Source organism: Stegostoma tigrinum, chromosome 17 (genome assembly GCF_030684315.1).
Source record: "Stegostoma tigrinum isolate sSteTig4 chromosome 17, sSteTig4.hap1, whole genome shotgun sequence".
NCBI classification, from domain to species: Eukaryota; Metazoa; Chordata; class Chondrichthyes; order Orectolobiformes; family Stegostomatidae; genus Stegostoma; species Stegostoma tigrinum.
In genome coordinates, this window is record NC_081370.1 from 5,336,802 (window position 1) to 5,350,667 (window position 13,866).

The window sequence follows — 13,866 nt, forward strand, 5'->3', positions numbered from 1 at the left end:
GCAATCACAGTTGCTCTTCCCAGGGGCAATCCTCTCCCAGCTCTGGGTGAGCCAGTCCCACTTCATTCCCGGAGGCCACCTTGCTCTTCTGCTGCTCCTGGCATACGATGATGCTAACAGGCTGCAGGGTGAGAGTGAATTGCAGGAGGCAGTGCTGATTTTTGTTTTGCAGAATAGGAAATTGCGGAGCAATCCTGTTGGTGTCAAAAGGGCTCAACATCGTCATCACTAGGTATTAGACTCTGAAGCCACTGTGGCATCTGTTTCACCTCTGGTCAGATAGATAGCTGGGTGGATCACCCTGATTCTGGTCTGATTCTTCTTCAAGGAATGTGTGTTGAACAACGAGTTTGTCTCCTGGCAGGGCCTCCCCATTGTGCAGGACAGAGTTGTGATGGACAATCAGGGAGACCTGAGGCAGTATTCTGCACTGCTCAATCCACACATCGGCGTATATTCCTCACTGGCATCGAGACCCATCCGTTTAGTGGATAGGCTCCATTGCTAAGTATCCAGCCTTCCATTGGCATTGCTGGGGTGATTAGCTGGGAAGATAGGAGACATCATGGCTACTCCCAGGGTACTGAGCACAAACCTGTGATCCTGTGGCTGTGGTCATGTACAAAATGTATTCGGGGAGTGAAAATTCTTGAGAGTTTGTAAATACGGCTGGCTGGCCGACCAGTACCTTGATGGCCATAGACGATGACTCCCTGCTCTTTGGAGAATTACGTTCCATCTCTAAATGCTGTGTTCCTTCATTTAATCAAGTCACCTGATCTCCTGCAAAGTGTGTCTCCGCGGTTACCTTGATACAGCGATGGGCTCAGTGCTACACAGTATGACCCTGAGGTGTAACTCCTGGTATGACTCCAGCTGCCTTCTGCCTCTTCCACATCATGAGTGCTTCAGAGGGATGCTCAGCCAGATTCAGCTGTCGGTGCCCTGCTGTCGTCCTCCTCCTGCTGTTTCCCGCACCCCCCTCTTTCTCTCCCCCCCCCCACCCCCGAGGAATCTCTGCAGCTGCGAGCCACCACAACTGTGACCCTCGTTTGGATGCAGTGGCGCTGTGCATGACCGTAGAAAGTCAGCCTGAGATCAATAACTCACTCCCCTGGAGCAGCAGCATTCTTTTCAGGCGAACTCCTTACTGTTTGTGAAACCCTGCTTTGACCTCTTCCCTCAATAACCCCTGTTACCCAAAAAAAAAGTCACGCAGCCCACACCGTATATTGGAGCATTGGCAGTTTTATTGCTTTAATTAGCTCTTAACTGTGTCACTTTCTGAAAAGCAAGTAGGTGTCCGCTCCCTTTCCCTGTTTTCTTGCTGACTGATTTAATGCCATTGGGTGCCTCAACGCCTGGTTTTATGGGGATGCAGGATTACTGGCCCAGTGTGCCCCTATAAAATTCAGTCCCTAATGCGGAAATTGTTGGTGGATTTATTTTGATATGGAGTTTGTGTCGTGTCATTATGCAGCGCAGTCACTTTCTTTCCTTTTTTTATAGTCGCAATATGTGGCCTGCTGCAGCGTACTCCATTTCTCTTGGTTCCTTGTCATTTCTCGACTGAAGGAGAATAAATGTACCGTCCCCCATGAGGGAACGAGACTGTTCTCCTCGGTGGATCCGAACATCAAGGTGATCTTTCCAGCAGGGTCAGTGGCTGAGTCTCGCAGGGTGAGGATGCAGGTTGGTATATCAAATTAAATCTAACATCATCTCCGTCCAGTGAAGAATGCTTCGTTGTGCTTTTAATTTGCTCAACCAGACGCTCTATCACGTTTTGCCTTTTTAAAAATGTAAATACAGGTGTTGCCAGTTGTTGCAGAGGAGTTGTGCGAGCTTCTCCAGGATCAGGATTCAGTAGCAAGCCCTCTGCTCTGTTTGTCACAGAATACGACCGACAACTTCCTGAAACCAGTCAAGATACAGCTTCCATTACCAAGTGGGGTCACAGGTCAGTGTTTTAATAGCATGGTGGAAATCAGTGTGAAGGCAGCAGCCATGTTTAAGAGGTTAGGTGGCGTTATGGAGAAGAACAGCCGTGCTCCATCTCTGACCAGAGTTCAAGTTGAATGGAACAATTTAAAAAGCTGCTTAGACTAGGAGTGTCAACACCTTTTCAGAGGTATTAGATGAGTTGTTAAGGTGATTTTCATGTAGGTTGTGGGGAATCCACTTCCCCGTTTCCCTTTGAAGTCCGAAGTCACACAACACCAAGTTGCATTCCAACAAGTTTATTTGAAATCACAAGCTTTCGGAGTGATGCTCCTTCGTCGGGTGACTGCTTCCTTGAGGAAGTGATATTGAGCCACCTTCTTTAAATGCTGCTGTCTGTGTCGTACTCTTAGGAAGGGAGTACCAGAATTTTGACCTGGCAACCGCAAAGGAATGTCAGCGCAGCTCCAAGTTCTGACAGTATGTGGAGTGGAGGGGAACTTGCAGGTGTTGGTGTTCCTGCTGACCCTTGTCCTTCTAGGTGGCAGAAGTCACAGGTTTGGAAGGCAGCATTGAGGGAGCCTTGGACAGTTGCTTCAGTGCATGATGTAGTTGGTACATTTTGGCACACTGGGCTACATTGGTGGAGGGAGTGAATGTGGAAGCTTGTAGCCATGGTGACAATTTAAGCAGCTTGCTTTGAGCTGGATGGTGTCAGGCTTCTTAAGTGCTGTTGCAGTTGCACTCTTCCAGGTCAGTTGAGACTTTGGAAGGTGCAGGAGGCTAGCCACTCACTGCATTATACCCAAATTCTGACCTGTCCCTGCAGCACCAGTCTTGTGTTGCTGTTCAGTTAAATTTGAATTGATGACCCTGGATAGTGGGGGATCTAATGACTGTAATCGTTTTTTTGTAAAAAGTCACTTGTTGTCCAACATTTAGTTCTCATCCCTATTTTCCCTTGAAGATGGTGGTTTATTGTCTTTGGAACTGCAACAATCCATTGGCAGTCCACCCACAATAGTGTGAGGGAGGAAGTTCTAGCACCATGACCCACTAACACTGAAGTGACTAAGATTTATTTCAAGCTGGTGAATGTGAGTGATTTGAAGGGGAGCTTGCATGTGGTTGTGTTCCCATGTGCCTGTTGCCCTTGTTTTTCTAGATAATAGCAGTCAAGGTGTTGTCCAAGGAGCCTTGGTGAATTTCTGAAGTGCACCTATTGATGGTTGCTTCTGGACCAATTCAAATTTCCACCTTTTTTGCTTTTTTTAAAAAAATGTCATTGATAAAAGCTATAGAGATAGCAAGAACTGCAGATGCTGGAGTCAGAGATAACACAGTATGGAGCTGGAGAAGCACAGCAGGCCAGGCAGCATCAGAGGAGCAGGAAAGTTGATGTTTTGGGTTGGGACCCTTCTTCAGAAAACGATGAAAACGAGCCTTTCCTACCTTGCTAGTCTCACTCTTGGCTGACTGTTGTACTCATACGAGCTGCAGTAAGTTACCACTCTTAACTACATTCTGGAGTTTTAAAAAGCAGAAGGTTTTATTGGCAATTATGTTCTAAGCATTACTTGCCTGTGCTGTTTTCTGGCAAATTTGACTTTTGGCAACAGAAATGAAATAGTTTGTGCCCAGCTTGATGACTTCGCCCTTGGCAAAACCTCCAACCAGTCTGCCCCTGGGGCTTTTAAACTTTCTTTCGCTGATGTCATGAATCTTATCACCATTGGGAAGGACTCATTGCTCATATTTTCCATGGTGAATGTTTGGAATATGTTCATTGTTTTTTTTGCTTCGATGAGCATCTTTTATGAGCCCCTGACTGCTTCCTTACTGTTATGTTTTGCTGCCACAGCTGTACTTTTTTTCTCCATTTCTTCTTTGCTTTGACATTCTTGTAAGTTTTCTGAATGTCTCATTCATCTCGGGAAGCTCCTTGAACATTAGCTCAATCGGCTTTTTTGACTATTTGGTTAATTTGTTTAGGATCTGGCCTTTCAGAGTAAGGCTGGCTATATATATATTGAATTTTCTACATTATGATTTTAAAGATGTTTTAACTTGTCCTTTTACTCAAAGGGGTGGCACGGTGGCTCAGTGGTTAGCACTGCAGCCTCACAGCGCCAGGGACCCGGGTTCGATTCCAGCCTCAGGTAACCGTCTGTGTGGAGTTTGCACATTCTCCCTGTGTCTGCATGGGTTTTCTCCAGGTGCTCCGGTTTCCTCCCACAGTCCAAAGATGTGCAGGCTAGGTGGATCGGCCATGCTAAATTGTCCATAGTGTTCAAGGGTGTGTGGGTTATAGGGGGATGGTTCTGGGTGGGATGCTCGAAGGGGTGGTATGGACTTGTTAGGCCAAAGGGCTTGTTTCCACACTGTAGGGAATCTAATCTAATCAAACATATTGAATGAACTCTTCCTTAAGCATTGCTGAAAAATGACAGATTTTGTCAAATATTTTCTTCTTGCACTTGCCAGATTAGTTTGCGAGAATACTAATTTAAGGGAAAGACCAACATGAAACTGTATGAGAGGAGAGCGCTAATTGGTTGGAAGATAGATTCTGATTAGTAGAAGTATAGCCAGTCAATGATAGTCAACAGTGCTGTTGAATACACTCCACGTGCCTGGGCGAATCAGCTCCAACAACAGATGATCTTGAAGCAATCTAGGATGAACCAGCCACCTTGATTAGGCACCACATTCACAAGCATCTACTCCTTCCACCATTGACACTCAGCAGCAGCAGAATGTAACCTCTGAGATGCACGAGACGTTCACCAAGACCCTTTTGGACAAACTGTAGTCCAAAAATGTGCAGGTTAGAGTGGATTGACCACGCTAAATTACCATAGTGTCCAGGGATGTGCAGGTTAGGTAGGCTACCCATGTGGTGGCATTGGGGGTTGGGTGGGGGAATGGGTCTGTGCTTTGGATTGGATCTTCCAACCAGTTAGCGCTCTTTGGAGGGCTCCACCTTGTCGGGATTCTATAGTCTTGTGAAACCCGTGACCACTACCATCTAGGAGGACCATGGCAGCAGATATATAGTAACACCACTTGCATGTTCCTTCTCGAGTCACTCCAAATCTAGATTTGGAAATACATTCCCTACCTAACAGCATTGTGGGTCTACTCCAAATTAACTGCAGCTCACTGAGGTAGACACATTTCAGGAATTCATGCATTAAAAAAATCTTCCATGATATTTGTTTAAATTTTTAAGCAGACAGGTTTAAACTCTTCCTTCAGAATCAGCAATTTATTTTGCTTGATTCTTGATATTTGGTATTTCTGAATCCCACACTCTATGAAATTTTGATTTTCTGTGGTTGGAATCCCCTGGGATGCGTGAGGTTTCGTGCTGCCATTGGAATTTGAGTCATGTACCACTACAAAGACAAGATTTACAGTTATGCATGACATTTACTAAAATAGATTCCTTAAAAAAAACTTGATCTTCAAACAAAACAATTTTGCTAATTTTGCAGATACTTAGGCTTTCCTTATGCAACACACTCTTCTTCCTTACAAGATGACCTCTCTCTGGTAAGAGTAATGTTCATTATGAAAAGTTTGGATACAGTCCTTCTGCACGAAACCACACATGAATTGATAGAGATGCCATAAAGATGACAGAAATTTAAAGAGGAAAAGAAATCACAATGCAATCAGTCTTTTGTTTAAAGCAGGTTATTTGAGAATAGGAGACTTTACTCTGCATCTGAACTTGTTGTATTTGTGCGAATGGTGCTGACTGTAGTTGCTGCGTGCTCAAAATGGAAATAAAACATTATTTCACATTGTGGTGTTCTGGAATTTTCTACATGTATTCCTGTGCCTCTGTACACTTTTGTCTTCCTTTAAAATCTGTTTTTTGCACCAAACTTTTAGCTACCTGCTCAATTATCTTCTTATCTGGCTTGGTCTGACGTTGATTAATAATGGTCCCCGAAATGTCTTTTTACGTTTTATAACTCTAAAAGTGTCGATTAAATGTTTTTCTTGATTTTATTTGTTGGCTTTCATATTTAATAATTAAATCTTTTCTTTATTCCCTTCAAAGCATGAGTTAGTCTCCACAGCCACGTACGTCGTGCAGGAAGGGCTGGATAGAAATCCTGAACTTTAGCTGGTTCAGCTCTCCAGAATTGTTACGGTGGAGGAAGGGACCATTCAGCCCATCGTGTCCACACTTATTCTGAACATTTCAACTTTGTGCCAATCTCCTGCCTTTTCCCCAAAACCCTACACATCGGGGCGGCACGGTGGCTCAGTATTTTAGCACTGCGGCCTCAAAAGCGCCAGGGACTCGGGTTCGATTCCACCCTTGGGTGACTGTCTGTGTGGAATTTGTGCGTTCTCTGGGTGCTCCGGTTTCCTCCCAGTCCAAAGATGTGCAGTCTAAGTGGATTGGCCATGCTAAATTGTCCATAGTGTTCAGGGATGTGTAGATTAGGTGGGATGCCGTGAGGGTCGGTGTGGACTTGTTGGGCCGAAGGACCTGTTCCACACTGCAGGAATTCTGTGATGTAAGATTCTATTATTTCTGCTTAAATGATCATTCAATGGATTCTCCAATGCCTATCTTGAACATGCCTCCACCCCATTTCCAGGCAAGGCCAGATTCCAGATCCTAATTTATCTTTGTGGAAAAGTTTTTTTTTTCTCAGCTGGAATTTGTAAAACACTTAAATTGTGCCCTCTAATTCTCAATCCATTTATTATCGGAAACAGTTTCTCCCTATGCTTTCTGTCCCCAGACCCTTCTTGGTTTTGACAACTATCAAATCTCATCTTAGTCTTCTCCTATCCAAGAATAACAGTTCCAACTTCTCTCATCATAGTCATAACTGAAGTGCTTCATCCTGGACCCATTCTTGTAAACCTCTTCTACATTTTGTTTGTTACATTCGCATCCTTCTTGTAGTGTTGTGCCCAGAATTGTAAATAATATTCCAGCAGTGTCTTATATAAAGTTCATCATAATTTCCTACATCTTATTCTGTGCTGCTACTTATACTAAAATGAATCCCCTCATGCTTCTCCATGTTGAACTTGATCTGCCACCAAACGCACACTCAAGCAGCATTTTAATGTCTGCATGAAGTTCTACACTATCCCCCTCAGTTTATAGTTCTCTTGAGCTTTTTTGTCACTTGCAAACTGTGAAATTGTCCCCTGCATATCAAGTTCTAGAGTTTTTTTTTAATATAATAGGAACAGCATCGCTCCTAATACCAACCCCCAGGGAACTACAGTGGAAACCTTCCTCCAGTGCGACAAGTAGCCAAACATCAATACTGTCCATTTTCTATCCCTCAGCCAATTTTAAATCCAGTTTGCTGCTGTACATTATATACCATGACTTCAGACTTTCTTAAGTCTGCTGTGTTGCAGTATATTGAAAACTGTTTGGAAATCTGTGTATAGGACATCAACAGCCTTCCCATTATCGTTAGTTAAACAGTTTTTCCGTCTAAAACAAAACCCACACTGATTTTTCCAAATCCGGTGTTTCCATGTAACAATCAATTCCATCCCAATTAAAAGTGAGGAAAAACAGGAGTGACTTAAAAGAGCTTTTCCTGGCTGTTCAGATCCTGTTTGGAAATGCATGTTATCGACATTAAACTGTCTTTCCTTTGGTGTTTTGGAATTCAGTACATGTGTATTTGTGCCTTTTCTATTACTCAAACCAAATTAAATTCACTTTTGAGCCAAGTATTATTTCTGTTTTAATGGCATTTGTACTTCTATATTTTTAACAGAAGCTTAAAGTCTTTCATTGAAGAAGTTAAACTCTCTTGTTCCAGGTTTGAATTTGGACCGCTCCAAATTGCACTTACTTCATGGGGATCCAGACGTCCAGAACTGGAATGACATTACAAATCAGGTGGTGCTGGAATTCACTCACTGTTATGCCCTTTTTGAAGTAGACCATTTCTCATGGTAAGATTTGTAATGGTTCCTTCCTTCTACTAAGTTTTTGAATATGGCACTTTTGGAATGTTCTGTCTTTGTAGCTGATGAAGGTTATAAACAAGAAACAAGAATAGGACACTCAACCCTTTGAGATTGTTCTGCCATCCGATGAGATCGGGGCTGATCTGATTTTAACCCAACTCTCCACATCTGCATGTCCCCAGTAATCTTTCATTACCTTGCTAAGCTAGAACCTGCCTCCACATTAAAAACATCTATAGATTCTGCATCTGCTCCCTTTTAAAAAGAGGGAACTCTACAGACACTCTACCTTTAGGGTGGGATAGTGGCTCAGTGGTTAGCACTGCTGCCTCACAGCACCAGGGACCTGGGTTTGATTCCATTCTTGGGCAACTGTCTGTGAAATTTGTACATTCTCCCTGTGTCTGCATGGGTTTCCACCAGGCACATCAGTTTCCTTCCACAGTCCAGAGATGTACAGGGTGGGTGAATTGGCCATGCTATATTACCCATAGTGTCGGGGGATGTATCGGTTACCTGGATTAGCCATGGTTCATGCAGTGTTATGGGGATGGGTCGGGTTGGTATGGACTCATTGGGCCGAATGGCCTGTTTTCACACTCTAGGGATTCTGATTCTGAGAGGGGAAAATGTTTCGTCATCTCTGTCTTAAATGGGAAAACCCTAGTTCTTGATTCCCCTACATATGGAACATTTTCTGTGTCCACCTGATTAAGTCCCCTCAGAATCTTGTGTTTCATTTCTGTCACCTCTGACCTTTCTAAACTCCGGAGACGATAAACCTAGGCTGTCTATCTTTTCCTCATGTGGAAAGGAGTGGCAAACATGTCATGTAATTTATATTGGGTTTAAGCTGATGCTGGGTAATTGGAACTGAGTTGACGCTGTGTTGTAACCTTTTGAGGGTAATTGATGAGTAAGGCAGCTCAGCAACATTCCAGGATCCTGTTGATCAAAGAAACAGTTAACCCAGTTTACTGTGAGATTTGGAGTGGTAAACCTGTCTTTGGAAGCTGGACACCTTTTTGCTACTTAACTCCTGACAGTTTAAAGCAAAATGTTCCCAAGGAATGAACTAGACAAATAGAAGGATGTTCACCGGTGAATTATATTTGTATGTTGAGCAGAATGCAAGCTGTAGACATATCTGTGAGCACACGCCCAAGTGCTTCAGCTTGGCTGTGAACTGTGCAAATATTTTGAGAGTGTAGCTGATTCTTGGGTGTCTAATTTTGGTACACTGGGTATTCTACTTTGGGAAAATTGGAATATCTTAAGTGAAATCCTCGACCATTGGTTTAGAAACTTTTAAGCAGGGTGTTAGGTTTTCCAGGATATCAGCCTGCAAACTAACGATATAAACATCAACCTAAAGAATTTGCTGGAATGTTATGGAAATTGTATTGATAGTGAAGTCCCTGTCATAGCACTATAGCTCCAAAAGTCATTTGAAAAGTGCAATTTTAGAAACATTTTTCCAATTAAATAAATGGCCTGGGGCCTAAATCTGTTTAGTTTTGTATGTATTGTCAATTTGAGTGGGTGCCCAGGAATGCAGACTGAATATAAATTGGACATAAAAGGCTATTTTGTTATGGAAGGGAACCAATTTGTTTGGCTCATGATTGCAGTTAAGTAACTACATAAAAATTCATTTGCAGTTCTGGATATGACAAAGCAACGTAGCTGGTTCTGTAGTAAAATGGCTTAAACAGCCACTGCCCTGACTACAGTTGACCGGATTTCCAAAGAAAAATGCTATTCATAGCAATAGGTGGGGCTGCAAAATAAACCATTTGACTTTATTTCCAGTGATGTGTGATGACTGAAGTGCAAAATATGTGCTTGATATTTGTTCTTTCAGCTGCTTTTTACTGGATAATGAATGCCGTATGTTTTCTTTCAAGTTAACTTTGCTGTTTTGTAGGCATTAAAAAGACAATGACTACACTTTAAAAGAAACTTAAAGTTTGAGGCACCTGCAGAGGAGAGAAATGTAACCCCCAAGAATGTGTAGGAGGTGGAATGTACAATCTTAGATTTTTCAAGAATAATTATATTCCACATCATGTAATCCAGCTTCTGAATCCACCCACCCCACCTTTTTTCCTGAAACAAAAATTGTTCAATCGCAAAGTGATCAAACAAAATGTAATTTTTTTTTAATGTTCTTATTCTTCATCCAGCAAGGTGTCCATCTGTGAGCACCTCCAGAATTTTCTTGGAGTAATTTTTTTTTTGAAACAATCTGACAATTGGTGACTTGTGTCAATCCGCTTTAGTTTTGAAATTTTTTGTTTTTGTTTCTCACATTTCTTTTTTGCTAACAAAGTCAATCTTCAGTATTTTCTTAGCAACACCTTTTCCTGTAAGTACATTCTTTCCAATGAAATGGACATCTACATAATGCATTTTATGGGTAAATTTCTCATTGTCCTTTTGTATTGGATTTGTTTTAGAATATTGGATAAATAAGCTTCTTTTGAGCTATGATCATCCTCGACTACCTTCAGTATTATCTTATTCTTGTTCTGCAATAGCTTTTAGTTGCCTTCCCCCACATAGTTCCCTCTAATGCAGGCAGTAGCAGTACTCTGGGAACCTCCACGTGTGAGAGGTCACTTCTCCCCTCAAATAAGGTAGCCCGTGACCCCTCAGAGCATGCACAGGTAGGACTTTCGTCCACACCCATCACCAGTTCAGATTTCCACCTCCATGGTTACTGTATTTTGATTAGATTTGAGTGCACAGTCTGGTGAGTACAAAATTGACACACCTCTACAGCCACTGGCAGAATGAAATGCTCCAACTGTATGAGGACTGCTGGAGATGAGGTACCTACTCAGCCTCCTGCAGAAGATGTGCGCCTGTTGTCAGCTATAACCGACAGGCTCAACCTACAGAGACAGGCATAGGAACACCACCTTATTATTTAACAACAGCAGCAGTGGTCAAAGTGGCTGTCAGAACCTTTCAGTGTTAAAACACATAGGGGACATAGTCTGCCTTTCCACCACTGTTCGGCTCTATGAAAGCTATCAGATTGGAAATGCAGTTACAGATTTCTTGGGGAATCTTGAATGAAACGTTGACTTAAAAATGTGAAGCTCCCTCCTTTTGCCCCTCCATGTTGACAATATGTCTAAGATTTTCATACCTCAGAAAATTCAACCCAATATTTAGTTAAGATTTAGAATACCCACTCTCACGCACCTCTACCCATATTGCTCTTAATCTCCAAACTTTATACTTTTCTCTTGTCGTTTGCTCCCTTATCATGCTAAGTCTCTTCCTGGTCACTTCACAATTTTTTATATTATCACTCTGTACCACACTTTGTTTAATCCAAAATTACCCCTTCCTCCATTCCAGAACTCCCTGCTTTGTGCTGTTGTTCAATCTGATGCTTTTACTGCATGTTCTTATCAAATAGAAAAAGAAACTTCTGTATATGTCGGAAAGCACCTTACATGCAATGGTTTTTTTTTTCTATAAAGTGTGATCATTTTCACATTAGTGAATGTATTACTGAATTATTACTGAACAGAAGTGACTTTGCTGTTGGTTAATGGAGGGATATTGACCTTCCATAGTGGGTGTTTTAAACATTTGTGTCCCAAATTCCTGCCTTCTCACACTTCCACTATCAGACATTTGGCAGCATAAACATTAACTTTTCCTGCTGCACACAATTACTCATGTGTACAAAATTCTGTAAATATTTTTTGTCATATTTGTTTGCAAAATCCAAACAAGTATGCTTATTTCAAAAATCATCATGGCCTACGTACCACATATACACACGTGCTATATTTACATAACAAGTAGGTGGAGTAGATTTCGGTGATTATAGTTTTAACGTTTTTAAAATTCTGAATCCTTTATCCACAAGCCTCAGAGTTTGAAAGAGCTGGGTTCAAGGCCCATTCAAGGACCTCAGTGCATAATCTGAACTGATGCTGAGCAGATGCTGAAATGTTGCATGAGCCTTCTTTTTGGGCCAGTTGTTAAACTGACACCTCATCTGCCATTTCAGGTGGACACAATAAATACTACAGCACTATTTGAGGAACATCCTTGTCCTCCCAAAGTCCTGACAAGTATTTGTCTAAAGCATCTAAACCCCTAATTGATCATTTCTATCTGTGAGATCTTCATTTGCCTCTGTAGTGTAGCCTGATGAGCCCATGCGACAGTGACCTCACTTCAAAGTATTTAATTGATTAGGATATGTTTTGGAACATTTCAGAAAGTATGAGGTTTATATAAAGGAAAGTAGCTAAGGCAGACATATGTAAATGTTTCCATTTTACAAATCTGTCTTATTTTCAATTACATTAGATTTCCATATAATTTCTCTTTTACTATTTTTGATTTTATTATTTGAACCAATATTCTTTATTATTAACAATAGCTAGAGTATTACATCAATATTTTTCCCCTGTTTATCATATTTTACACAGTATTGTTACAATCCACTCGAAGAATGTAAGTTGATTCTTAACCCCCACTACTACTGGGGTTGCAAAAGAAGTTAATGATTTATACAAGGCACACACAATCCCTGGGTTACCTGTCTGATGGAATCAAGTAAGCAGAAAACGCTGACCAGGATCCTGTACTTTAGAACTCACTTAACAGTAGTTCTTATCACAAATAAATAGCTGTGAACAATGAACATATGACTGCCAAATAAAACGCTACACCCTTTTTAAGTGCCCTCTTCCTACACGCACATGAATATAGACAGTTACAGACAAAGAAGAGTAACATCAATTTATGGGCTAAGGGGGCAAGGCTGGGAAACACCGTTCAATAGCACCAGTCCACAGAGTTCACTGAGATGATCATTTTGGCCTGCAAGGACATTCTGTTCTTTAATTTTGTTTCTCCAATTCACTTCCTATTTAATAAGAGCCATAAGGCGATTCATGCATAAACTATGAAGTCTCTTAGTAACTAAGGTTTTGAAGTAGATTTGTAGCTTAAGTTGTGGGTATTGAGGTTGGTTGGTTTGTTGTTCCGCACACGTCTTGTTACTGAGCTTGGTAACATCCTCAGTGCAACTTCTGATGAAGTGTCGGTGTGTTTTCCTACCTGGCTTTTAAACTCTAGGGTCCAATGCAATGGATTGCCTCAGTTCTGCATTTCCACCACAGTGGAATGTATATGGGGATGAGTTCAATATGTTTATTAGTAGCCTGCTTTGTGGAGTGCCATGCTTCCAGGAATTCTCATGCCTGTCTCTGCCTAGCCTGTCCCAGGATCTTGGTGTTGTCCCAAAGTCGTGGTTCTCCTTGTCCATGTGGTTTGAGATGAGTGAGTATTGGTCGTGTCTTTTTGTCGCCAGTTGGTGTTCATGTACTCTTGTTGTTGGTTTTCTTCCTGTTTGTCTGATGTAGTGTTTCTAGCAGTCTCTGCAGCGGGTCTTGTAGATGACAATGGACCTGTCCATGATGGCGAGTGGGTCTTTAGTTCGGGTGAGCACTTGTCGTAGGGCTGATGTGGGTTTGTGTGCCACTCTGATGCCCAGCGGTCATACAAGTCTTGTGGTGAGTTCCGACGTGTTCCTGATGTAGGGCAGTGTGATCAGTGTGTCGAGGTGTGTAGAATCTTTCCACTGCTGTTCCTGTAGGCATCTCCTGACCCAGTTCTTTGGATATCCATTATCCTTGAACACTTGGAAGAAGTATTCCTCCTCCTCTTGGTGTAGTTCTGTGTTGTTGCCCTTTTTAAATAGTGTTCACACACAGCTTCATTTGTGTGTGCTGGGATGGTTACTATTGAAGTTCAGTACTGCATGTGTGTGCGTGTGCGTGTCTTTTTGGTGTACTTTCCGTTTGCAGTTCCCCATGTGTTGTGCACTCTACCATGACGTCCAGGAATGGGAGTTGTTTGTTCTTCCCCTCCTCCTATCCGAATTTTATTCCGGTGAGAGTGTTGTTTATGAGT

The 13,866-nt window shown here is 42.1% G+C and overlaps 1 protein-coding gene across 5 annotated transcripts in view; it reads left to right on the top strand.

Annotated features, from left to right (window-relative positions):
• pidd1 (p53-induced death domain protein 1) overlaps positions 1-13,866 on the top strand; it is a 78,319-nt gene that overhangs the window by 25,027 nt on the left and 39,426 nt on the right. For all 5 annotated transcript variants that reach the window (XM_048545710.2, XM_059651903.1, XM_048545707.2 and 2 more), the window contains 3 exons: positions 1,510-1,692; positions 1,813-1,960; positions 7,764-7,899. In XM_048545710.2, coding sequence (XP_048401667.1) covers positions 1,510-1,692; positions 1,813-1,960; positions 7,764-7,899 — 467 coding nt within the window. The remainder of the gene's footprint in view (positions 1-1,509; positions 1,693-1,812; positions 1,961-7,763; positions 7,900-13,866) is intronic.